This window comes from Carcharodon carcharias, chromosome 34 (genome assembly GCF_017639515.1).
Source record: "Carcharodon carcharias isolate sCarCar2 chromosome 34, sCarCar2.pri, whole genome shotgun sequence".
Classification (NCBI taxonomy): domain Eukaryota; kingdom Metazoa; phylum Chordata; class Chondrichthyes; order Lamniformes; family Lamnidae; genus Carcharodon; species Carcharodon carcharias.
The window spans coordinates 3,718,911-3,744,941 of record NC_054500.1 but is presented as its reverse complement, the minus strand read 5'-3'; the positions used below and the strand labels follow the sequence as shown (position 1 = coordinate 3,744,941).

Here is a 26,031-nt window from a genome sequence, read left to right as displayed (position 1 = left end):
GTTGAATCTCAAATATTGCTGAGATATTTCAATTAGTAGAGGTGGGCTGCCTGTTTGATAATGTTTCAATTTACAGAAATCACTTAAGGTTCCACTTGAAAGGCTTTTAAAGGATTAGGGTACAGAGACATAATAAACTAGCTGGATAAAGGATCATTTGCAATTGAAGGTAGAGGATTCATTCATGTTACATTGGGAAGTGTTGAAAAATGCTGCAAAATGTGCCCTTGGTACCACCTTCTCCCCAATGCCCCATCGTGGAGCTGCTGACCAGCCGGTCACACATCTCACCTGCAGCTTTGAATGCCCCAGGCAGCTCCTGGCTGTTAATTGTTCCCGATTTGTCGGCGTCGAATCTTTTGTAGATACCCTGGGGAAGTGAATCACGCAGTTAGTTTAAACAGCACAAGTGGCCAGAGTAGCTCATCAGGGCACAGATTCAGTGGAAAAACAATTACATTATTCACCCTAAATCATACCTCAACCCAAATGTCTACACTTAACACGTTCTACCTCAGTTTTTGCACACGTGTAACGTGGCATTTGATTAGGGGATGTGCATGTCTCAGCAGGGCTCAGTGGACAGTCATTAATAGAAATGCAGCTCCATTTCTACCATTCAAAAACGCCTGGAAACATTTCTTTACAAAAGGGAAATGGAAATCTGGAACTCTTTCCACCCAAAGTTGCTGGGACTGGGGATAGTTGAAAATGTCAAAAACAAGGCAGAGATTTTTGTTGGAAGAGGGTTTTAATGAGATTTGGAACCAATGGAGTCAAGATACAGATCAGCCAAGACAAAAGTGAATTGTGAAGCAGTCCAGAGAGGCTAAATGAGCTCCTATTTCCATGCTCTCTTTGTAAAAATTGTGGTGTTAATTTTTATCAGAAACATGGTGCAGCTTTAAATATCAACACTTTGAAATAGTTAATCCATGTGAAATTTGAGAAATGGCACATTAAATTTAATGCAGAGAAGTGAGAAATGATTCATTTGGGAGGAAGAATGAGGCAAAGCAATATAAAATAAAGGGTACAATTGTAAAGGGAATGCAGGAGCAGGGGGACTGGGGCACAAGTCATTTAAAGGCGGTAGGGTAGGTTGACAGAATGGTTAGTAAAGTACAAGGGATCCTGGGCTTTATAAATAGGAGCACACAGTACAGAAACATTATGGTGAATTAAAACAGAAAATGCTGGAAAAACTCAGCAGGTCCGGCAACATCTGTGGGGAGAAAAACAGAGTGAAGGTGACAAATCTGTACAACTTCTTCAGAAGTAATGGCGAATCTTTATAAAACACTAAGTTTCAGCCTCAACTGGAGTAGTGTGTTCAACTGTGGGCAGTACACTTTAGGAAGAATGAGAAAGCGTTAGTGTGTGCTCAAAAGATTCACAAGAATGTTTCTAGGCATGAGGAGCTTCAGTTTTTCCTTGAAGAGAAGGTTCAGGAGGGATTTGATAGAAGTGTTAAAAATCAGGAGGGGTCTGAATAGAATAAATAGGGAGAAACTGTTCCCATTGGTGGAAGGATTGAGAACAAGAGCACACAGGTTTAAGACTATTGGCAAAAGAAGCAATGGAGCCACAGCGGCAAACTTTATTAAAATAACAACCCAGTGAATACACTGCCCAAGGATGTGAAGGAGACAGATTCAACTGAGGCCTTCAGAACAGAATTGGATCATTGTCAGAAAAGAAAAAAATTGCAGCACCATGGGTAAAGGCAGGGGAGTAACACTGGGTGAGCAGCTTTTGCAGAGTTGGCAAAGACGGTGGGCCAAACAGCCTCTTTCTCTGCTGTAACCACTGTACAATTCCACGTCTAGAACATTTAGTGATGGCACTTGAGAAAGAAGCCCATGGAGACAAAGATCGAGCGCCAGTAACCTGGTGGGAAGCACTGAGGTGGATACATGAAAGGGGACCTGCATATTGAAAGGATCTCAAAGACAAATAGTTATCAGAGGGAGAGAATGTGCTGGGTCAAAGACAGTTCAAGCTTTCAGATGCTAATTGCAGGGATACCAGTGTATTGTTAGGGGGCTGCTGACTGAACAAATTTATCAAGATTCATGTAGACCATGAGGAACAAGGGATTTGCAATGAAGCGGTAAAACAGAAGTGATGAAAAAGGGTATGAAAGGAGAAGTGCTACACTTAGATAGAAAACTGCAGCAAGTCCTCTACATAAGAAAGTTTGTATATTGTACTGTTTAAACTAACACATGCTGAACTGCAGGCAGCCATTATTGAATAACTTTATTTACAGAAAGTAACCTGCTTGACATGGTGCCCGTACAAAATCTGTGTCCCGAGTACTTTCTCCTACTGCTAGGGTAAAGCTTTGCCGATATATTTGAAATCAGCCTTTAAGATTCACTTAATTTCATTTTATGCCAATTGTGCACAATTAAGTGAGTCTGAGCCTAAGTTATATTTAAAAGCAAGGTGATTGTTTTGGTTACCCATCGAACACGGAGCTTTCTAATCCGTATGGCTTAGCAACACAATGTGCCCTGGTTATACTGTGATTGTGGCCAATGAGCCCAAGAGAAGCAATTGCCCAGCATATACCGAGCCAGATATAGACACATGTACATGGCCTTAGTTACTTACACATTCTGCTGACATATACATACCTGCCACATCTTAATCTTGTTCCAAAGGAACTTAAATTCTTCAAATCCCAGCCTCCCAGTGCTGTCAGCCTGAACCATTTTGTTAAGGCAAGCGTAACAAACACAATCAGACACTCAAACAAAGTTCAAACAGGCCTTGAGCTGGAGTTCTCCTGAACTTCAATACAAAAGACAGGCTTGCATTTATATAGTGCTCTTCACAACCACCAGACATCTCAAAACATTTTACAGCCAGTGCGGTACTTTTGGAAATGTAGTCACTATTGTAATGTTGGAAATACAGATACAAGCATATTCATACTTGAATAATACTAGCCCAGCCCCTTTCAGCACTCAATCTCCCTAGTCAGCAGTTCAAAAAGCAGATTTCTGAGAAGATCTCTTCACGGTTCTGAATGGATGCCCAATACCTTACCCATAGAAGCATTTACAGGTAGAACTGGACATCAAGTGTCAGCAAGCTATTTGATAAAGGGAGCACTGACTGCAAAGGGGTCAAGCTAATCACTGTCAAGTCCAATTCAGTCCCGGCGTCTGGATGCAAGTTCAGCAGAAATCATTACACAGAACTTGCATTTACATAGCAACTTTAATGGAGAAGGTACCAAGGTGAAAAGTGAGATAGAGAAGCAAAGAGGTTAACAGAGAATTCCAGAGCTTAGGGCCCAGGCAGCTGAAGACACAGCCACCAGTGGAGGAGTGATTACAATTCTGGATGCTCAGGAGTACATTAGAAACTCACAACAGAAAGTTGTGGGTTCAGAGGAGATTACGAGGCCATGAAGGGATTTGAAAACAAGGATGATTTTAAATTAGAGGCATTGCTTAACCAGGAGCTAGTGTAGGTCAGCAAGCAAGGGCTGATGGGTGAATGGGATTTGGTGCAAGTTTAAGACATAGATAAGGGAGTTTTGGATGACCAAAGGTTCGAACATGGAAGTATCAAAGACATGAAGAGGGGTTTGCACAGTACGTTAACGGAGGCATGGCAGAATTGGGTGATTTGAGAGATTGAAGTAGGCAGTCTTGGTGACAGCACGGATATGTGGGCAGAAGCTCATCAGCAAGGTCAAACATAACACCAAAGATAGCAAACAGACTGATTAGTCTTGCACTATTCCCAGGGAGAGAGATGGAGTTGCTAGGTAGAGAATGGAGTTTGGAACAGGAAACCTAAACAATAGCTTCAGGCTATCCAATATTTAACTGGAGGAAATATCTGCTCATCCTAAACGGTGTGATAATTTAACATTGGCAGAGCAGAGAGAGGTGGTGGCGAGGTAGAGCTGGATGTTGTCAGCACACATGAAAACCAACGGTGTTCCTGGATAATGTTGCCAAAGGACAGCACATAGATGAGAAATAGGAGGGAACACCAGAGCTAACGGTTCAGGATCAGGAAGAGAAATTCAAAAATCGAGGCGTTGCTCAACCAGGAACCAATGTAGGTCAGCGAGCACAGGGGTGATGGGCAAGTAGGATTTGGTACGTTAGCACCTCTCCAGCTACAATTAGAGAAGAATGGAATCAGGCAGATGCAATTCCACCAGCTGGACAGTGGTGAAGAGGTGTTGAAGGAGGTTGGTGTAAACAACTGGATTAAAAGCTGCAGGAAGCTCAAAGAGGAGATGGGTTAGCTTACTTTTGTCACATATGATATCATTTATGACTTTGGTTTATCCTAGTTAAACTACTCTAACCTAAACCAGCTTTGATTCTCTCTCAAGGAAAATTCCCCATACCCACCATCCACAACCCCCCACCCCCTACTTCCCCTGATGAAAATCAACTGGCTCAGGACAGGCCAGCAATGAAACATGGAATCATACATCAGTATTCAATCCCTCAGGGGAACTTAAAAACTGGGATGTTAGGAACAGGCGAGACTCTCGGCTCATTTTCTGGAGCTGAAAGTTAGTTTTGCTTTTTGCAGGAGGATACATCCATAACAGCAACCATGCTGCGGCAGGACTCCAGGCTGAAGCCATCAGTCTTTAGGTCGGCATCTGTGGCAGAGAACAAAACATCAAAATTAAAACCAGGAATCTGTTCCATCCAAAAAAAACAATTGGGCCCACAGGAAAGGAGGAAACCAGAGATCTAGCCAGATCAAAGATTGGCATCTCTGAATACTGCATTGTTCAAAAATAAACTCTGTTTATCACTTTACTTTTAGTGAATCCTTTGCCAAAATAACCAGTGTAATCAAACAAGTGTCCTTTTTCAATAATTTTTTTTAGAAACCAATTTAAAATCAACAGTTGGGCTCATAGTGTGGCTCAGTTACACTTGCTGGAAGCTACATATACTCATAGGCTGTGCTCCATAGGTAAAAGAAACACATCAGTCATTGTGTCTTTTTTTGAACTAAACAAATGCACAGGGTTGGGGGGGGGGGGACAATAATTCCCTTGTGCATTCGTCATGGCAACACCTCAACCAGAGTCAACTTGCCAGCCAGTCAGTGCCCTTCTCATGCAGTCTCAGTCGTTGTTCCCTTTGAAATTTGGCATTCTTGCATCTATCCCAATGAATGCAAGACAGAAAGCTTTGACAGCATGTTTCCTTTTTCAGGAACTTATTGTTCCAAGCTTTGGAGTAGCCTCCCTGAACCTTGCCACCCTCCTCTAAGACACTCTAAAATGCATATCTTCAGCTAAGCTTTCAGTCTTCTGAACTAATATCTCCTTCTGTGGCCTGGCATTACGCGTAGCTTTATGATGAGTCTGTGTACATTTCATCACATTAAAGGTGCTTTGAAATACAAGTTGTTCTTGTTGTTACTCGCGTCCACTATTCACTCCAGTCTCCACATTGAGAGGTGGAGTAAATTGGGTCTGTATTCTCTGGAGTTTAGAAGAATGAGAGGTTATCTCATTGAAACATACAAGATTCTGACAAGGTGGATGCTGAGAGGTTGTTTCCCCCTGGCTGGGGAGTCTAGAACATGGGGGGGGTGGGGGGCAGTGTCTCGGGATGAGGAACCAATCATTTAGGACCAAGATGAGGAAAAATGTCTTCGCTCAAAGGGTTGTGAATTTTGGAATTCTCAACCCCAGCAGGTTGTGGATGCTCGACCATTAAATATATATAAGGCTGGGATAGATAGGTTTTTGGGAGCCGAAGCCCAAGATCAGTCACCATCGTACTGATTGGCAGAGCAGGTTCGACAGACTATATGGTCTTCTCCTACTTCTACCTTGTGTTCTTGCAGATGATATCTAGTTCATGGTCATGCATTTTAGAATACATCTTTGCATTTTAGAATATAACTTGTAGTCAAAGAAATTTTAAGTAAGGGATAATTAATCTAAGGTCAGTTCAAGGAAATCCCAGAGCAGACGGTGTCATTTGGAGGTGAGTGGCACTTTGGAAGGTTCTCTGGTTTCAGTTTATCTGGGTGTTTGCTGAGAGCGCTTTTAGTTGCAGCTTGGAACTGGTGCATACAGTTTGCAGCTCACAGAAGAAGGTAGTCAAAGGAATCGACAGTTAGTCAGACGTGCATTGTAAGCAGAGTAAAACACTAACTTTCTCATTAAGCCTCGCCTGCCTTCAACACAGTGTGTCAATCTCAGTTTGAATCTTGAGGGGACAGAAGCTGGAAGATTGCTCAGTTTGAAATTGGTGGAAGAATCTACAGTGGTCCTCAGCATATTTTTACTTTCTTTTGCAATCAGCTGAATTAGCTTGCAAGTAGTGAAAGGTAACCAGGATAAGGGACTGAGGCTTCCACAGTCAAGTGAGGGTAAATGAAAGTTTTGCTTGCGAGAATAGCTGGAGTGGAGGAGAATTCTCCAGAGAACTATGGCATACCTGTGGGTGGTCCCTACAGAAGTAAATAAATTTAAGATTGATGTGTCTTAAGAGAATTCTTGGGGAATGTAAGAAGTAAACCTGAGTGCATAACCTATATAGTTATAAGCCATATTAAGTTAAGTGCTTGTTTAGTTTAACAATTTTATATTAAGTTTGCTGGGTTTTTTTTCGTCTAAAAAGTGAAATTTTGTGGCATAGTTCTATTGGTTAAAACAAGCTATTTGAATTCCTTTTAAATGTTAATCGTCCCTAACCGGATTGTAACATTATGTTCATTGGCCACTAGTTGCAAAAGATGAACCCTATTACATCAGCTATTCTCGAGCTGTCTTCCGGCCAAGTATTAGCCAAACTCTTACCCTGCTTAGCTTCAGATCAGGTTCTTTAAACATTGACACCATTGTGATCATTTCTCTGTACCACGCAAATCACTATTTTATAGTGTTTAGCTACTGAAATTAAAAGCACATTCTATCATGCCAGACAATCTGTTACCATTAATTAGCTTTAGAAATTAAAGAAATTTAATTTGTTGCCCATGACAATAATCTATTGTACTTCAAACACTGGCCAGAGTCCTAGCCTTAAAATTATTTTCTGAATAGTAATAGGTTATTCAACAACAATAGGCAGTGGGTTCTAAATAGTCCACAGTGCTCTTTTAGTCTACATATGAAATACTTTCAGGTTTGTCCTTCTTCCCTTATTAATGTTTCTTCATGAAACAGGCTACACTGAACATTTAATAGCCTGTCAGATTCAGGCTGACAAGCCCCATTTTCTTTCTTTTATTGTTTTCATGGGATCTGGGCATCATTAGCAAGACTGGCATTTGCTGCCCATCCCTAATTGCCCTTGAACTGAGTGACTTGTTAGGCCATTTCAGAGGCCAGCATCAACCAGTGTGGGTTTAGTGTCACATGTAGGCCAGACCTTGTAAGGATGGCAGATTTTCTTCCTTCAAGAGGACATTGATGTTATGAAAGTACAATAATTTTCATAACATTTTTTCTGGTTTATTGTAAAGTGGGTTTACGGAGGTAAGTATGGCTGGTTCTGTGTGTGATTTAATTACATTTGGAGTCAAGTAAACTGCAGGCTTTAACTCAAAAGAAGCTAGGTGCCTGACATGCTGAGCAAACATGGATGCTGGCTTAGCATGTAAGGTGTAAAGGGAATTTGCATTTTTAGATAGATGAAGGGAGATTTGGATTTCAAAGGAATTTCAGTCTGTTTACAACTAGCCAGCTAAGGAATGTGTTTACTTTCCCCCAAAGGTTATTGACAATAAATAGCAGTAACATTAAAGTTTTCATTTTGTGAGAAAGATAGTTTCAAAGACATATGAAACAATAGAATTTACATATTAAAAGAGAAACGTGTATAAAAGGAGAATGAGGCAGAGTGTCAGGAGAGGGCCATGTCAGATCAAACAGAAGTGCATGAAATAGCCTTAATGAAGCCTCCAGTATTTGTGCATAAGTCTGCTGTTTACCGAAACTGAAGCTGGAGAAAAGCCATTTGGAATTCCACTGTCCAGGATAATGCGTTAATTTGCTGGATCTGTTTAAAATATAAAATCTATGTTTTGACTGTTGGCTTAAAGGAGGTGTAACTGGGAGTCAGGTTAAATAGGAATTGTAGTCTTATGTATATGCTTGACACCTTTTATTTTGTTAATAAATATTTTAACTTAATTTTTTTAAATCTCAAGTCTTGGTGGACCAATTAGTTCTGAATTCAGTGCACACATCTCAAAATAGATACAAATTGCAAAACCGTTGTGATAGCACGACCAAGTTTCCCTCGTGGATTTGGTCTGCCTGGCACACATCATTTGTTATCGTCATAACAATTAGTGAACTCAGTGGATTTTAAAACAACAATCAGTGACAGTTTCATGGTCACTATTACTGAGACTACCTTACAATTCCACTTTTTTTTTTAATTAATTGTATTTAAATTCCACCAGATGCCGTGGTAGGATTTGAATCTGTGTTCCCAAAGCATTAGCCTGGGCCTCTATTATTAGTCCAGTGACATTACCACTATCTCCCTTGAGCATCACAGAAGTCAACTAGCTTTAGTGAAGCAAGCAGACACACAACCTTAAGGCTATGTTAATATGCTGGTCACGTAACTGGACCTGGAATGCAAAGATCTGGACTAATGATCTGGAGGCACGGGCTAAAATCCCACCATGGCAGAGGGCAAATTTAATTAAATCTAGAATAAAAAGCTAGTGTCAGTGAACCAGATGGGTTTACTAACACCCTTTAGAAAAGGATAGCCATCATTCTCATCCAGTCTGACCTACATGCTACTCCAGACCCACAGCAGTGTGGCTGATTTCAGGATTGGATGTGGCAATGGCACAGCTAGCCAGATGTAATTAAAAACCACTATCAGCCAAACATTCAAGGCTGCAGCTCATCACCACCTTCTCAATTAGGGATTGGCAACAAATGCTGGCCTTGCCAGTGACATCCACATCCAGTGAATGAATTAGAAGAAATCTGCTTCCAGAATAACTACCCTTTTAAAGCAGTGATAATTAAACACAAACTTCCCCCCAGAGACAGGGCTGTGAAGATCAGAGACTCCAATAGGGTGATGTACTGTGTACCCTATTCCCCACACTTCCTCTGCCCTAACAAAAACAGAAACCCTCTTAACCTTTTGAATATTGTAATTCTCGAACATGTCAAAATACTTAATTATTGCCCAATTAGGGTTGCCAACTGTGATTAAATGTATCCCTGGAGGTTTCATCACACGATGAGGGGGAGGTGGTGACATAGTGGTATCACTGGACTAGTATCCCAGAGACCCAGGGTAGTGCTCTGGGGATCAGGGTTCAAATCCCACCCAATTGATTGAATTTGAATTCAATAAATATCTGGAATTAAAAGTCTGATGATGACCATGAAACCATTAGTGATTGTCATAAAAACCCATCTGGTTCACTAACGTCCTTTAGGGAAGGAAATCCGCCATCCTTAGCTGGTCTGGCCTACATGTGACTCCAGACCCACAGCAATGTGGTTGACTCTTTAAAATGCCCTCTGAACAAGGGCAATTAGGGATGGGGCAATAAATGCTGGCCTAGTCAGCAACCCACACATCCCATAAGTGAATTTAAAAAAAATTGCTCCATGCTCCAACACTTCGATCTGTGTGACATACTGCCTTCCTATGCCAATTAGAAAATAAAACATTCATTATGCAATTGAATGATGCTTGACTATCAGCCAAATAGACTTCCCCCCCCCCTCCATTTTCATATTCGGTAAAGGAGAAATGCTCAAAGAAAATTGAAATGTCTTTTTGAATCTCCGGATGATTTTTCTTCAGGATTGCACAAACAGCGGTGTCCTGCAGATTGATCTTCAATCCTGGAGGGCTGGCAACTTATAGTAATTGCAGATACAGTCACCACATTCCTTAGAGCTACAATTACTGCACAACCCTATGCACAATAATGAGAATATTCATTACAATGAAAGCAACAGGTCCTCATCAAGCTCTGCTCTGAACTGCAGAGGCCAAAAGCCTCTGCCCATGACTAATTTACTCAGACAAGGTTTCAAACAAGATTTCAATTTTGTTTCTACAGAAAATCGTGCTTTTAGAACATTTTCAGCTAATGAATTTGAACCTCAGTCACTGTGGGCAAACAGTCAATTAAAACCCCACCATAAGCAATCACCAGTGATTCTGTTTGATGCTGGTTTGGGAACAAGTGTTGGTCAGGATGCCAAAAGGGCATTTGACATCTGATCTGAAAAACAACACCTCCAAAAATGCAGCTCTTCAAATGTAGTGTGGTTTTACTAGAATTATACCTGGACTCGAAGGGTTAAGCTATGGGAAGAGATTAAACAGACCATGGTTGTTTTGCATTTAGGTTAATGGGTGATTTGATCAAAGTTTAAGATATTAAGAGGAACAGATTGTGAGAAATTATTTCTGCTTGCTGGGAGGTCTAAGGCTAGAACAAAGAACAAAGAAAAGTACAGCACAAGAACAGGCCCTTCGGCCCTCCAAGCCTGCACCGATCATATCGCCTGTCAAACTAAAACATTTTGCACTTCCGGGGTCCATATCCCTCTATTCCCATCCTATTCATGTATTTGTCAAGCTGCCTCTTAAACACCACTATCGTACCTGCTTCCACGACCTCCTCTGGCAGCAAATTCCAGACACTCACTACCCTCTGCGTAAAAAACTTGCCCCGCACATCTCCTCTAAAGTTTTCTCCTCTCACCTTAAATCTATATCCCCTAGAAATTGACTCTTCCACCCTGGGGAAAAGCTTCTATCTACTCTGTCCATGCCACTCATAATTTTGTAAACTTCTATCAAGTCGCCCCTCAATCTCCCTCGCTCTAGTGAGAACAATCCATGTTTCTCCAACCTCTCCTCACAGCTAATAACCTCCAGACCAGGCAGCATCCTCTGCACCCTCTCCAATGCCTCCATATCCTTCAGGTAATGGGGTGACCAGAATTGCACACAGTATTCCAAGTGTGGCCTAACCAAGGTTCTAAACAGCAGCAGCATGACTTCCCAGCTTTTATACTCAATACCCCTGCCGATGAAGGCAAGCATGCCATATGCCTTCCTGACTACCTTATCCACCTGCGTTGCCACTTTCAGTGACCTGTGGACCTGTACACCCAGATCCCTCTGCCCGTCAATGCACTTAAGGGTTCTGCCATTTACTGTATAGTTCCTACCTGTATTAGACCTTCCAAAATGCATTACCTTGCATTTGTCCAGATTAAACTCCATCTGCCATTTCTCCGCCCAAGTCTCCAACCGATCTATATCCCATTGTATCCTTTGACAATGCTCTTCACTATCTGCAACTCCTCCAACCTTAGTGTTGTCTGCAAACTTAATTAGCCCAGTTACATTTTCCTCCAAATCATTTATGTAAACTACAAACAGCAAAGGTCCCAGCACTGATCCCTGCAGAACACCACTAGTCACAGCTCTCCATTCAGAAAAGCACCCTTCCACTGCTACCCTCTGTCTTCTATGACCAAGCCAATTCTTGCCAACTCACCTCTGATCCCATGCGACTTTACCTTCTGTACAGTCTGTCATGAGGGACCTTGTCAAAGGCCTTACTGAAATCCATGTAGATAACATCCACTGCCCTTCCATCGATCATCTTTGTCACTTCCTCGAAAAACTCAATCAAGTTAGTGAGACACGACCTCCCCTTCAGAAAACCATGCTGCCTCTCACTAATATGCCCATTTGCTTCCAAATGGTAGTAAATCCTGTCACGAAGAATCTTCTCCAATAATTTCCCTACCACCGACGTAAGGCTCACCGGCCTGTAATTTCCTGGATTATCCCTGCTACCCTTCTTAAACAATGGAACAACATTGGCCATTCTCCAGTCCTCTGGGACCTCACCTGTAGCCAGTGAGGATACAAAGATTTCTGTCAAGGCCCCAGCAATCTCCTCCCTTGCCTCCTTCAGTATTCTGGGGTAGATCCCATCTGGGCTTGGGAACTTATCCTTAATATTCTTCAAGACGCCTAATACCTTTTTTGATCTTAACATGATCCAGGCTATCTACACACTCTTCCCTAGACAAATCGACCGCTAAGTCCTTCTCTTTGGTGAATACTGATGAGAAGTATTCATTTAGTATCTCTCCCATTTCTTCTAGCTCCACACACAGATTCCCACCTCTGTCCCTGAGTGGGCCTACCCTTTCCCTGTCTACCCTCTTGCTTTTTACATATGTATAAAAGGCCTTGGGATTTTCCTTAATCCTGGTTGCCAATGACTTTTCATGACCCCTTTTAGCCCTCCTGACTCCTTGCTTAAGTTTCTTCCTACTTTCTTTATATTCTCCATGGTTAGGGGGCAGTCGTCTTATAAAATAAGAGTCAGACTTTTTAGGAATGAAATTAGGAAACAATTCTTGGAAAAGGGTGGTAGATGTTTGGAACTCTTTTCCATAAATGATACTAGATTAATTATTAATTTTAAAGGTAGATTTGTGTTAGCCCTAGATAACAAGGAATAACAAGTATATAGAATTAGATCACAGTTCTGGAGTAGCACTTAAACCGATAAATTTCTGTTTCAGACTTGAAAGGGCTACCACCTGAGCCATGTTGATACCTACAAGGCTGATTTGGTATTGTAACATATAACAGAGAAGCAGCTGTGAAAAACAAAACCGCTACTTACGTCTGCATACAATTTTGTTGAGGATGTTCTTCAGCTCCACTGGACTCACCTCCATGTCCTGCAAGGAACCAGATCCTTCTTAGATCACAACAGACACAATTTATTCCAAGAGAATATTCCGACTCTCATCGCTTTACAGGAGGGACACAAGGACCAGGTGGCAAGAATTTCTCCTAACCCCAGAACATTGCATTTTCAACACTAAATAAACATGAATATCCATATTGAGATATCTTGCTCTCTCTTCGCTTCCCTACTCCCAGTAACGTCTTAATGAGAAGTTATCGTTTAACTGGAAAAACTGAACAGGATCATTTCTCCTAGGCCTACAAATTTACAGGTTTCTTGTAATGAAATGTAGAATTAGTCCAGATGCTGCTATTGGATGTCATCTCGATGCGATAACTGAAATTCAACCCTACAGAAATCAAGAGTCTGGTTCGCTATTCCCTCAGGCTAGCTCCCTTACTAGTCAACCCTGACCACGACTCACCATCAGCAACTTTCTCTCAGGCATAAATCTTCTAACTTTGTTGGGTCACTAGGATGTGCAAAGAGAATCCAGTTTTTTCCCCACCCCCTAATCCTAACCAAAAGGAGCTGGGCCTCAGCTTAGTATCTTCCTGCAGTAATGCACAAGCAGCAAGGAACCCAGGCAGTGAGGGGGGCAAATAGAAGCCACTGGATTCATGGTAAATTATTGTTTGGGAAAAATGAGAAGTGGAAGCAAACTGGAGGTAGCCTGGGCGAGAAGATGTTCCTCACACACAGCCCCATGTGACTGTTCTCCAGACCTGCCAGCACGAGAATTGACCACAAGTTGCGATTTCAATCAAACTCAATCACATGAAGGGCTGTGAAAACTCAGGACTTCATCCCAGACATTGATTGGATCTCTCTCTTTCTACCCCCACCCCCGCACCATCCCAGGAACACAGCAAGTATGCTGTATCAGGGTTGCTTCATTAGATATGCAGCGCACCGGGAGGAGAATGAGATAGTCAGCGATACCACCACCAGCTCTTTCATTCCTTGCCCTGAGTTATACTGATAAAACAGCTCTAGCTGCACTCACACCCCCACCACCTCCTTCCTTCAGCAACAAACAGCAGAATTCCAAATCTGACATATGATGATGCCCAAAGTCTCACGCCTGGCGTCAGCAGGAGAAAAGTGCTGCTTAACCCTATATATGCCAGGCTCATGAAAACCCAAAGGCTGTTGCACTAATGCTGAAACCATAAATTACAGCATCTATGTTAATGCAGGCCTAGGGTTTCTAGTAGGTTGGCAATTCTGGTAGGAAATGTTGCTGGAGGTCAGATGGTGCAATGTCTAATCATGTGATACATATTACATGACACTTACAAATATTATTTTAAAAAGGGTGTTTTAGTACTCCAGTGCCTTTGCTCATTGTTTCTTTCCACAGGCAACTGAAATCTGTCTGCTGATAAGCAACTTGGTTACGGAGTTGCTGCCAGAGCTAACACTGACTCTTATTTCTGAGAGAGCCAAGCATCTCACAGGGGGAGGGCTAGAGGTGATGAGCCGAGGGTCAGAGGGCTGGGCACTGCATGTCTCTCTCTTCGGCTCAATCTAGGAATGTCTTGCAGCATTAACTGAAATTTCTGGCCTAATTTTCACGTTTCTGTACGCCTCTAACACCGAGCTTAGGAGTTTTTTTCCCCCACTTCACTATCGATGGTGCCACATTTAGTCACTATAGTCCTGCCCTCCCTTCAGTTTTCACCACACTCTCCTGTAAAAGATATTCTAAAACACTTCTCTATTGTGCCTTTCATTGCCCTACTCCAATTTTAAAATTTACCCCACCTGCTCAGTGTGCAATGTTTTGTACTCCTCAAAGTGAAGTTCTTTCAGGTGCATCTCTGCATTAGGAGCACTGTAGAATTGCAAATTGTCTACTGGTGAACAATTCTGCTGCTCCTTTGGTTATCAAGTATTTACTGTTCTACATTACCACGTCCATTTGTTAAATTATTTTGAGATGTCACAAATGAGAATAATGATTAAAACTGATCATTGAAATTTATAGGTGTGTAGCACAGTGATACACTGGGTATCACAAGTGTGAGAGACAGGTGGCTGGACCAGCCAGTTATCGTATTCACTTGACTGCCTTCACATTTTGATGAACTCCAGTTTGGAGGCAGTTACAGTACAAATAAAAAGTATTTTTAATGCATTAAGCTGGGCCACGTGGGTTAGGTTGCATAAGGAGGCAATGTTTCAGCCAGTAGTGACTGTGGGAGGGCAGCAGATGCCTATGTTAAAGGAAGATAACAGGTATATAGAGTTTTTTTTGTGTAAAGCATTGCCAGATGCAACAATAGTTTTTTTGAAAAGAGCTCTAACCCACCATTGAGATTTATGAACCAACTGTTAATCTATATTGGTTGATGTTTGAAAACAAAAAGCAACTTCATTTAAAAAAAAAATCAAATCTCTTCATTTTTAAACAGTTTGTCCCTCGATGTGAGGCATTGGCGTATTTAATTCTCTCAAATCACAGGAAAGCGATCCAAAACTAGGATCAGACAACTCTTTCAGCAGCTGAGGACCAATGGGTTTGTGACCACACCTTAGTGAGTAGATATTTAGGGCAGACCTGGTGGTGAGTCACCCACACACACACACACTTCCAAAATGCTTACCAGTCAACTATTGCTGCACTCCAGCAACATTCACCCCTCCCTCTTGAAGTCGATGCCCTAACTATTGTTGAATATCTCAATTAATTTTGTAATATATGTAAAAGGCGAGGGGAAGGCACTGACTGGGTCAACTGCAATGGTCGACAGGTCCCCCTGAGGTCTCTACTTTCTAACAGAAGAAAAGGGACATGCAATTGGAGCCCATCATTTCCTCTCCTTCCTGCTGCCCCTCATCCTCACTAACACGAATAAGAATCGGACCAAAAGTCTGGCAGCTCAACGCAAAAATAGTTGAGTTGGAACCCCGAGATGATGGGCGTGGAGGGGTTTGCTGAATGCCATCACCACCCCCTCCTCCACCACCCCACAAAAACTCTCAACATGTCTAACAGCAGCCGACATTCCCCTTTTTAAACACCAGGCCTCAACACTCCTAATCTGGGAACCAATACTCCAAAAGGTATAGGTTCGAGATTTTTTAAACACAAAGACTTTATAGAGATACATTTTAACATAAGGGAACTTGCAAAACACAACCCAGAGTGACATCAAAGTGAAATTACATCTCACTGCCCAGCCTAAGTGACCAGAAACTCAGGTCAAGATCAGTACAAATGTGCATATATTTCCATATTGTTTGATGCACTGCAGTCAAAAAAAAATAACCCTGACAATCTAAAAAGAAAAGAAATGAACAAGGAAATATCTAGTTTTAAAGGTGGATCTTTTGAGAGAAATCCAGCACAGGAGAACCCAAGGGATACTCTAGAAGAGGCAGGGATTAATACTCATTCAGAAGCACACCAGCAAGTCTGGGTGGGGCTTCGAAGCAAACCAACAAAATTGGTTCAATCACAACTGTAGATAATGGGCGAGGCCTTAAATCTCTACCTCGAGAGAGAGTGAAAAACAGACGAGGAGAAAGAGAGAAGGTGCTTTAATTTACACAAGGAGACCAATAAATTAATTCTTCAATGTCATAGGTCAAGGTGCCAAGACACAACCACCACCACTCCCTCTCCTTAAAAGCAGACCATTCAAAGATAAAATCCACCCCTGCTTTAGACTGGCACACAAACTCAAGGTATGAAATTGAAAGACAAATAAACCCTGGTATCTTGCACAGGGGGTCATTATTCATGCTTAAGCCTCAGTAAGTGCTGGCAACTTGCTGCACCGTATAGGGGAAGCTGAATCATCACAGCTGGCCCCAGTGTGCCCCACACACCTTTTGAGCAATGGTGATTGGACAATTTTGAGCCCTAACCAATTTCTCTCCCCTCTGAACCTTTGGGGAGTACAACTGTAGAACCCTGGACCAATATCTCCCCACGCCTATCCTGGTCCATGCAGTTCAAGTGAAGATACTGGCTGAGTCTCCCAGGTGTAAGAGTTATTTAACAGAAACTTAGTATCCAAAACTTTCAGTTAACTACAGGAAGTTAATTTGGGAGAAACCTCCAAATGCACAAATAGTTCACAAATACGCTTTTAACGCTTACATCTCCAGCCAGACTTTTGAAGATCTGACGAAACTTTCGTTCTTCATCGTTCTCATAGGCCTCAACCTGTGAAACATGGCGCGGCTGCTCAGCCTATAAAAAAAGTCAACAGATTGTCAGAAAGGTCAGAGCCCAACTCATAGGCCCTTTACATAATGTCAAAAAATTCCAGACTAGAGTGTCATTACAAGAAACTTAGTTCCCCATTGTCAATAATCAAAGGTACAGTTATAGTTTTTTTTTTAAAAACCTTGAGAAATTTACTTAGGCCCAAGGCTAGTGACTGCCAGCTCTGGTTTGATCTCTTCCTGGAGACTATCACACGACCTGCCCACATGCACCCAGTTAAACTTGTTTTTTATTTTACCCATCTATAGTATTTTGATAACAAGTGTTCAAAAATTAATTAATGGCCCATCATGGATTTTGCAGAATAATCTTTAATTCTTGGACAATCCTAGAGAGTGTTGGCAGCCTTAAATGCAGGACAGGACAAGAGCTGAATTACCAGCATCAGTCAATGGAAAACAGATTCTCCCTCGCTTTATCAAAACCATTCGTAGTTTTGAACATCTTTATGAAATCTCAAGCTTCCCTGCTTCAAAAACAATCCCAGCTTCTTCAAGTAACTAACATCCTTCATCCCTGGCATTATTTCCAGAAGGAAGAAAAGTCCTTCCAGGATTACTGGCCGGCTCTCCAAACATGGGGCATGGTTGCTAGGGATGGGGCAGTGAAGAGGATTGGCCATCAGTGCTTCTCATTTCTCACTGTTCTTGAAGATAATTGAATCTGTTTCCAGGCATCTTGCCTGCAGGCCGCTAACCAAGTCAACAAAAGTCATCATTGAGGACCCCATCCAGTCTGGCTTTCACTATCTGTGGTAGGATTCACATAAATCTTTCCTTGAACAGTACAGACAAGTGAACCACAGGCACAAGTGTGGGTAGTGGCACTGCACAACACTGACACTGTGCCCTCCATTGCACATAAACCCTCTGAAGACTGATATCCAGTGCAGCTGTTCAACATGCATTTATACAATTCCAGGTGCTGTCCCCACTTCTCAGCATCTCAGATTTCCTGAAGGCACTAACTCACATCGAGACAAGTTCATAGCACCAGTTGTTCTCAAAACAGCTCAAACATATTTGAGCATGGAAGTGAAATGTTGGTGACATCAGTCAATACTTGAACTTTAAAAAGGGACACTGGACAGAAGGCAATGGAACAATCCTGGCTGAAATAGCAGCGTAGATAATTTTTTTTAAAGCTCTGATCAGAAGCAGAACCCAAGGCTACAGCAAACTACTGAACTTAAGTAAAATATTTAACATTTAATTTGTGTACAGTCTTATTCAACTTAAAACAGTTAAGGAAGATTCAAGCTACTTACCGGACCACTTGCCATTTGGCTGAAGGCAGAACATGGAAAAGAAAAAAGAATATATTTAAATGCAGCAAACATTAAACACATTTAAATATGTAATTTTAAGAGATTTACATAGAATGGACAGCACAGAATCAGGTCATTCAACCGTGTTTATGCTGCACACAAACCTCCCCCAATCTCTTTACTTCATCTCATCCCTTTGAGATATCCTCCGGTACCTTCTCCCTCATGTATTTAATATCTCAAAGCACTGAAGTGCATCAAGTTCTGGAGGCAAACACCCTGCACAACTAAAATGACAGACCCCTTAAATCATCAGCTTGCCCAAATAGCCTAATCATATCAATTGTTTCTTTGGGGAGAAAAAGATGCATGAATGCTAGCTTTTTGTGATTCATTCAAGTACAGCAGGTAATATGGAAGGCAAATGGAATGTTGGCCTTTATTTCAAAAGGAATGGAGTATAAAAATAGGGAAGTTTTGCTAAAACTATACAAGGCACTAGTTAGACCACACATGGAATACTGTGAACAATTTTGATCCCCTTATCTAAGGAAAGATATACTGGTGTTGGAAGCAGTCCAGAGAAGGTTCACTAGGTTGATCCCAGGTATGGAAGGATTTTCTAATGAGGAGAGGTTGAGTAGGTTGGGCCTGTACTCATTGGAGTTTAGAAGAATGAGAGGCAACCTTATTGAAACAAAAGATTCTGAGGGGGCTTGACAGGGTAGATGCTGAGAGGTTGTTTCCCCTTGTGGGAGAGTCTAAGACCAGAGGGCATAATCTCAGAGTAAGGAGTCACCCATTTAAGGCAGAGATGAGGAGGAATTTCTTCTCTCAGAAGGAAGTGAATCTGTGGAATTCTTTAGAAAGAGCTGTAGAGGCTAGGTCATTAAGTATATTTCAGGCTGAGATAGACAGATTTTTAATCAGTAAGGGAATGAAGGTTATGGGGAAAAGACAGGAATGTGGAGTTGAGAATTATCAGATCAGCCATGATCTCATTGAATGGCAGAGCAGACTCAATGGCTGAATGGCTTAATCCTGCTCCTACGTCTTATGGTCTTAGAGGTACTGGCCAATGTGTTTATTGCTCGAGATGGTCTGGACAAGTAATCATTGGGAGGAGAGGGGAGAGATTGTAATGGAAGCAAAAGGGTAAAAGGGGTGAAAGAGAAGATTGAAATTCAACCCTGTTATTTATGTTAAGATATATAGGTGAAGGGCATTGTTTAATTAAGTACTTATGAAGAGAAGAGATACTGGGGCTATCACTTTTATTTAATTCTGTAATTGGTTAATTTGATTAATTGATTTGTTTTATTTACTGATTTAGCCAAAAGAGTATAAAGATTGACTGCTGGGACACAGGTGTAGGTGGTCAGATACAGACATGTAATGCTGTAATAAACCTATTATCAAGAAAAAAAGTGTTAGTGTCCAGTTTCATACTTAACTGGCTTGGGGGTCAAATTAACAAACTCTCCTTTCAAACAATTGTGCACATTCCAGAGATTCTACCTCAGGGTCAACCAGTCAAAACTAAAATTTTACACCTACTTGAACCAGTTCTGTAGAAACTAACTGAAGTAGTAAATTTCCAGGGCGCAAAATGAAGGAGGTGAGAAAAAAAAACTTGGGAAAGTTGTTCAGTCACTCCTTCAGTTCCACAGTGGAATCTTAACCTCAATTGTGTTCAGGTCTCTGGAATAGACCTTAAACCGAGACTCTACAAATGCAACCAAGCCCAACACCTCAAGGTGTGATCACTATGGTCTTCCAATAGCCTTAATTGTTGTGGGTTGAAGTCACACTCGACAGCTAGACTGACACTTCACTGCAGCGCCGAGGGAGTGCTGCACTGGGCGGTACACCAAAACTGGGGCCCTGTCCTTAGTTGCTCAGAAATGAGGAAATGAGAGTATTTGGAAGAGCAGGGCAGTCTCTGTGGTGTCTTAGCCAACATTCATCCCTCAGCCAGCATCACTAACACAGGTTCCATATTGCTTTGCATTGTCTGTGACATTCACTTATCAAGTGACTTACACTCTGACAGTAACCCATAGGCTGACTCACTGGAGACTGCAAAAGGCATGCTTATTTATTCTTCCATAACCTCAAAATGAAGTTTGTATCAGCAGCATGCAGTATCCAGAGCTGGATCGTTAGGCAATAATTTATTACACCTCCGAGGTTCAGGCAGAAAAAAAACCTTCCAGTTACTTAAAGCCGGGCACTGCCTGAAGTTTACAAACGTTTTCCAAACCTGCACAGTTCCCTCACAAAGCTAAATTGATTAGACAAATGAAGCAGTGGTCACTTAAAAGGATGCACGTCCATCACATGGTATAAAGTTCTAGTTTATTAAAACAATGGATTCTTTGCCTTATTGTAGACAATGGCGACAGTTTGACTAGTGCTGCCCCAAACTCCGAGTGACAAGGCTGTCAGAACTTGTTCTCCATGAGGTGTGATGTAACTAACCTGAGGGAAGGGCTAGGCAGCTAGTGACAATGTAATGCAGGAGAACCAACCCTGGTAATAGCCACAAAAACAAAAGTAGCTGGAAAAACTCAACTGGTAATAGTCACACCTGCTTTAAGGGACTCAAACAATTATTGAAACGCACACACCTTCAAAACTGAGATTCAGGTATTCCCAGGGAGGAAGATGCACAAGACAACAACTTTCCTGCCAATTTCCTCACTTCCTATCATTGAGCCTACCCATACACACCAACACAATCCTCCAGTCCTCTGTTCAAGTGTCTATTTTCCAAACATGGAACCCAAAATGTAGCAGCTGGATTTTGTCAGAGCCCCTCCCCCACCAACAGAACAAATTTACTTCCCAATGGAAGCAGATGGCCAGGAGCTGTCAGGAGACAGTGAGCAGGAACCTTGGTTAAATTTCCACCCCTCTATTCTGGGGACCTGAAACCAATCCTACTGTCGCCCAAGCAAAGACCAGCTAACAGTATAAGATTAGGAATTAGTCCTGGGAGAACTAGCCACTGAGCCACAGGGAATGCTATTTTCTCCTTCACTGGATTTCACCCCACAATGTATTATTCCATCAGGTAGCAGCCTCCAACATTCCTTCGTATGGACTCTTCTACAGGAGCTAAAGCTCTTTAGCTCTGAAGAGGAGTCATAAAGACTCGAAACATTAACTCTTTCTCTCTCTCCACAGATTCTGCCAGACCTAAGTTTTTCCAGCATTTTCTGTTTTTATTTCAGATTTCCAGCATCGGCAGTATTTTGCTTTTATTCCACATTCCTTCTCTAGTGTAAGCTCTGTATCCAATCATTGGGGAGTATTGAAATTGCCCAAATTTTACTGTAACAAAAAACTAAAAGCAATACGTCCAAACACTATTCAGTAGGCAACTTATACACTGAACTACATAAAAGAAATTCCCCATTTAGCTTTAAATATGACCAAAACTCTCCTGATATGGTTGTAGTTTACACTATCCCTTAAGTCTATTTCATTCTCCAGGAACCAGTCCCAAACTACTCCCAACTCCAAAGAACTTGCTTCCTTTCTTTTCCCAGCTGGGTGACTTCTAATCACAAACTGACTTTTAATACAAGGGTTACACTGAAAATTGCTTCTCTCTAGCCTAAGCTAGGCAAATCTCCCAGCCTCCTTTAAATTTCAGGAACTTGGTCTCTTGAATCTGAGCATGAGCTCTCACCCACATTCTAATGGTGAATTTTCTCTGCTTCAGGTACGGGACTGGCTGCCTCTGCCTCCTTTTCTCAGATTGCTGCAGATGGATGGACCTGTGTCTGAGTTTCAGGGATATCTTAGAAAATCTATCACCCAATATTACAATGGCTTCCTTATTGGCTTTTCCCTTCCCAAAACCTGGCTTCCTTATTGGCTTTTCCCTTCCCAAAACCTGGCTTCCTTATTGGCTTTTCCCTTCCCAAAACCTGGCTTCCTTATTGGCTTTTCCCTTCCCAAAACCTGGCTTCCTTATTGGCTTTTCCCTTCCCAAAACCTGGCTTCCTTATTGGCTTTTCCCTTCCCAAAACCTGGCTTCCTTATTGGCTTTTCCCTTCCCAAAACCTGGCTTCCTTATTGGCTTTTCCCTTCCCAAAACCTGGCTTCCTTATTGGCTTTTCCCTTCCCAAAACCTATCTCCATGGCAACATGAATCACATGGGGCTTGTATCCAGGTAGAAATACTAATTAGCTATATTCTAGATTCCCCCACCTCCATTCTATCTTGGAATTAAACAGACAGCTTAAAGTTTAAATGTGACATTCCTAACAGCTCCCTGCAAGACTAGGAGACTACCAGTCTACCCACAGTCAGCACAACTGCTCCTGCTATTGTCTACAAGTGTGAACATCTTGTGCTTTCTTCCCAATAAATCAACCTCCCTATAGTGACTAAGCCACCCAGACTTCATGTCAGGCAGAGGTCACATGACCCCCTTCACTCCATTTTACCTTAACTGGCAGACCTCACTGTGTGCAAATTGGTTGTTGCATTTCCCAGATTTTAAATAAATCTGTAAAATGCTTTGGGATGACCTAAAGTTGTAAAAGGTGCTATATAAATGCAGGCCTCTCTTTTTAAGGAGACTGTGGATATAAATCTGCATTGAATCACACAACACATTCAGTGAACAGTTCACAACATCAAATGATCTGGTGAATCCTGTCTAATGGTCTCCATTCATAATTATCAGGAATAGAATATTACCAAACGGGAGGCATCTCCCACACTGCTGCTACCCCAGCTGTCCCAAACCATAATGACAACATGAAGGTTCCATAAAACACATTTCACTGACAAACTACAGCTCCAGTTTCTTACCTTTGTAACCAAACAAACTTGGCCAAACTGACCTTCCAAGCCCATCCTACTAATACAATGTATTTTGATTTGTGTGCAGCAAGGGGTTAATCAGAAATGAACTATTTGTAAAATGTAACAAGAAGCTGACACCTGCTGTTTGCTAAAGTCCTCAATTCAGTGGATCAACTGATTGGACTAATGATGGGAAATAATCTTTAGACTGGATCAACCTAAACAGAGTTGGTGTATCTGGTGACCGCTTTCATGCCTTTGGAGACGGCGTGTTTGGCCAGTTTCCCTGGCAGCATGAGGCGGACGGCGCTCTGGATCTCCCTGGCCGCGATGGCATGACACTTGTAGTGAATCAGGTGCGAGGCCTCAGAGTTGATGCACTCAAAAATGTCAACAATGAAGGAATTTATAACAATCATAACCTTGTACAAGATCCTGGTGGAAGGGTGGACTTGGGTTAGCCCTCTGTACATGCTCTGCTTGCCAGATTTTCTCCGCTTCTTGGTGACTTTGGTCACTGACTGCTTCGAAATCTTGCACAGCCCTTAGCTGCAGCCACCACCTCGGGCACTCCACTCAGCTCAGATGATAGTTAATGATGAGAGTCTTAACCGGGCACCCACCATTGGCATGTGGCCCCAGTGTAATTCAAGGCAATTGGGCCTTCGCAGGAGTTTGAAGTTCAACAATATTTTTTAATCTCCCCATCAGGTTAAAAGTTTAATTTGTAAGGTTTTCATTTGTGAGTGAGCACAACCTACACAGGGAAATGCTATGAGGTGGCTTATACTTCACACAACTGGCTGTTATCATCTTTAGAATGATCGACCCAGAGTGGGTATACTTGGTGACCGCACTCTAAACTGGGAGGGACCAAGTGTTCAGATACACTCAGTACCACAATCTGCCAAATGAGAACTATCTTAGTTTAAACCCCGTGATCCCAGGATGGAACCTGCAGGGCCGGTGATTAAAAATGTCCTTGGGGTTGATCCACTGACGGATCTGAATATTTTAACAACTTCTTCAGCAACCCTTTCACACTATTGGGTGATGGAGCCATAGTTTGAGAGTTGGCGAACCGCGCCCATTGAGCACAATACGGAGCGAGTGAAACTCGGAGTCTAATGGATACAAATGAGTTGGAACGGGATGCGGACAAGTTAACACCAAGTGAATGAATCTTATCGAGACATTAAGTACAGACTTTATTCTGTTGAACTTATTTTACAAAATAATCTTCAGAAAATGGAGGGGAGAAGTGAAACAGCTCGGGAGAGGCGCTTTCGTTTTTTTTTAAATCCCAAACCTAACTAAGCGAGGCGTTTAATGAAATAATTTACCTGATAACGCCGGACAGTCCCTGCAGTAGTAGGCCAGCCAAGCCGCCGCCCCCGCCGCCTCCACCCAAGATGTTCTTCATGTTAAACATGGTGAAATGTGGAGATTCAAACAAATAGAAGGAAAGAGCTGCGGGAGAAAAAAAGGTTGGATCAATTGCAGATCAGAGACCAGCTCCTCGTCAGTTTCAGGCCGAGTTTAACTCGATACAATGTTACGATCGCGTCAGTTTCAGGTTTCAGGCCGAGTTAATTCGATACAATGTTACGATCGCGTCAGTTTCAGGCCGAGTTAACTCGATACAATGTTACGATCGCGTCAGCGTCAGGGTTAACTCGATACAATGTTTCAGAGGATTCTAAAAACAATTCCCCCCAATGTTCAGAATATTGCACAAATGAAAAAGTCACCAAAGGATTTCCTCCTTACCGATAAGAGTCCAGCTGGAGATAAATGGCGCAGTCTCTCCGCTTCTGCAACCGGATTTGTGCGTGGAAAGCTGTCAATCCGGTTCTGCTGCTTGTGTCCACTCCCTTACTGCGCAGGCATATCCGCCACTGGGTCCTAACGCACCCTCACTGTGGATTGAACTGCACTCCTCCAGGCAAGTGCAAAGTATTCCCTCACACTCCAGACTTATGTCTTGTAGGCTTTGTGGCATTCTTTGTAACAGTGATACAACTGAGTGGCTTGCTAAGACGTTTCAGTCAACCACATTGCTGTGGGTATGGAGTCACATATAGGCCAAACAAGGTAAGGATGGCAGATTTCCTACCCTAAAGGGGCACGAGTGTTTCTGATGGGTTTTTACTGAGACTAGCTTCCAATTCCAGATTTTATTTACTGATTTTTAAATTCCACCAGACGCGGTGGGATTTGGACCCATGTCTCCACAGCATTAACCCTGGGCCAATGATGCTAGCACTATGCCACCCCAAAAAATTGCTAGATGGTACTGGAACTGAGAGCTTATAGCCGTCAGGCTAGATTAAAGAGGCTGGAACTCTTCGGAGAAGGGAAGACTGAGGGGTGACCTAATGTTGGCCTTTAAGATTATTAAAGGGTTTGATAGGGTAGACAGAGAAGATGTCTCCAACTGTGGGGCTGGGGGGTTGGAGAGACCAAAACTAGAGGCTATAAATATAAGACAGTCACTAATAAATCTAATCAGAAATTCAGGAGACACCTCTTTACTGAGAAAGTGATGAGAACGTGGAATTAACAACCACAAGAACTGGTTTGAGGTGAAGCTTCAATACATTTAAGAAGTGATTAGACAAACATGAGGGAGAAAGGAATAGAAAGATATGTTCATTGAGTGAGACAAAGAGGGGTGAGAGAAGACTCAGGTGGAACATAAACACTGACATGGACCTGTTAAACCAAATGGTGTGTTTCTGGACTAAAAATGCTATGTAATATTATGTTATGTAGGCAGATGCAGTATCCATTCTGCAGACACCAATCAGATCACTGGATAGACAAAGCTTTGGTTGAGGGAGGCCAAGATATGAGAGTCAACTCTGCTCCTGAAAAAGTGAGATGGAATAGTTAATATCAAAGTGAAGCATCTAACAGATAGACATCAGTTTGAGGTGTGATCCATAGAAT

General features: G+C 42.1%; 1 protein-coding gene across 1 annotated transcript in view; it reads right to left on the bottom strand.

The window, feature by feature from the left end:
- capns1b (calpain, small subunit 1 b) overlaps positions 1 to 24,989 on the bottom strand; it is a 33,868-nt gene extending 8,879 nt beyond the window's left edge. The window contains exons 1-8 of the mRNA XM_041179286.1: positions 24,850 to 24,989; positions 24,423 to 24,549; positions 18,255 to 18,273; positions 16,859 to 16,951; positions 12,679 to 12,736; positions 4,584 to 4,648; positions 2,643 to 2,711; positions 292 to 370 (exon numbers count right to left, since the gene is read on the bottom strand). Of these exons, the coding sequence (XP_041035220.1) occupies positions 292 to 370; positions 2,643 to 2,711; positions 4,584 to 4,648; positions 12,679 to 12,736; positions 16,859 to 16,951; positions 18,255 to 18,273; positions 24,423 to 24,511 (472 nt within the window). The 5' untranslated portion in view covers positions 24,512 to 24,549; positions 24,850 to 24,989. The remainder of the gene's footprint in view (positions 1 to 291; positions 371 to 2,642; positions 2,712 to 4,583; positions 4,649 to 12,678; positions 12,737 to 16,858; positions 16,952 to 18,254; positions 18,274 to 24,422; positions 24,550 to 24,849) is intronic.
- Between the last annotated feature and the right edge of the window lie 1,042 nt (positions 24,990 to 26,031).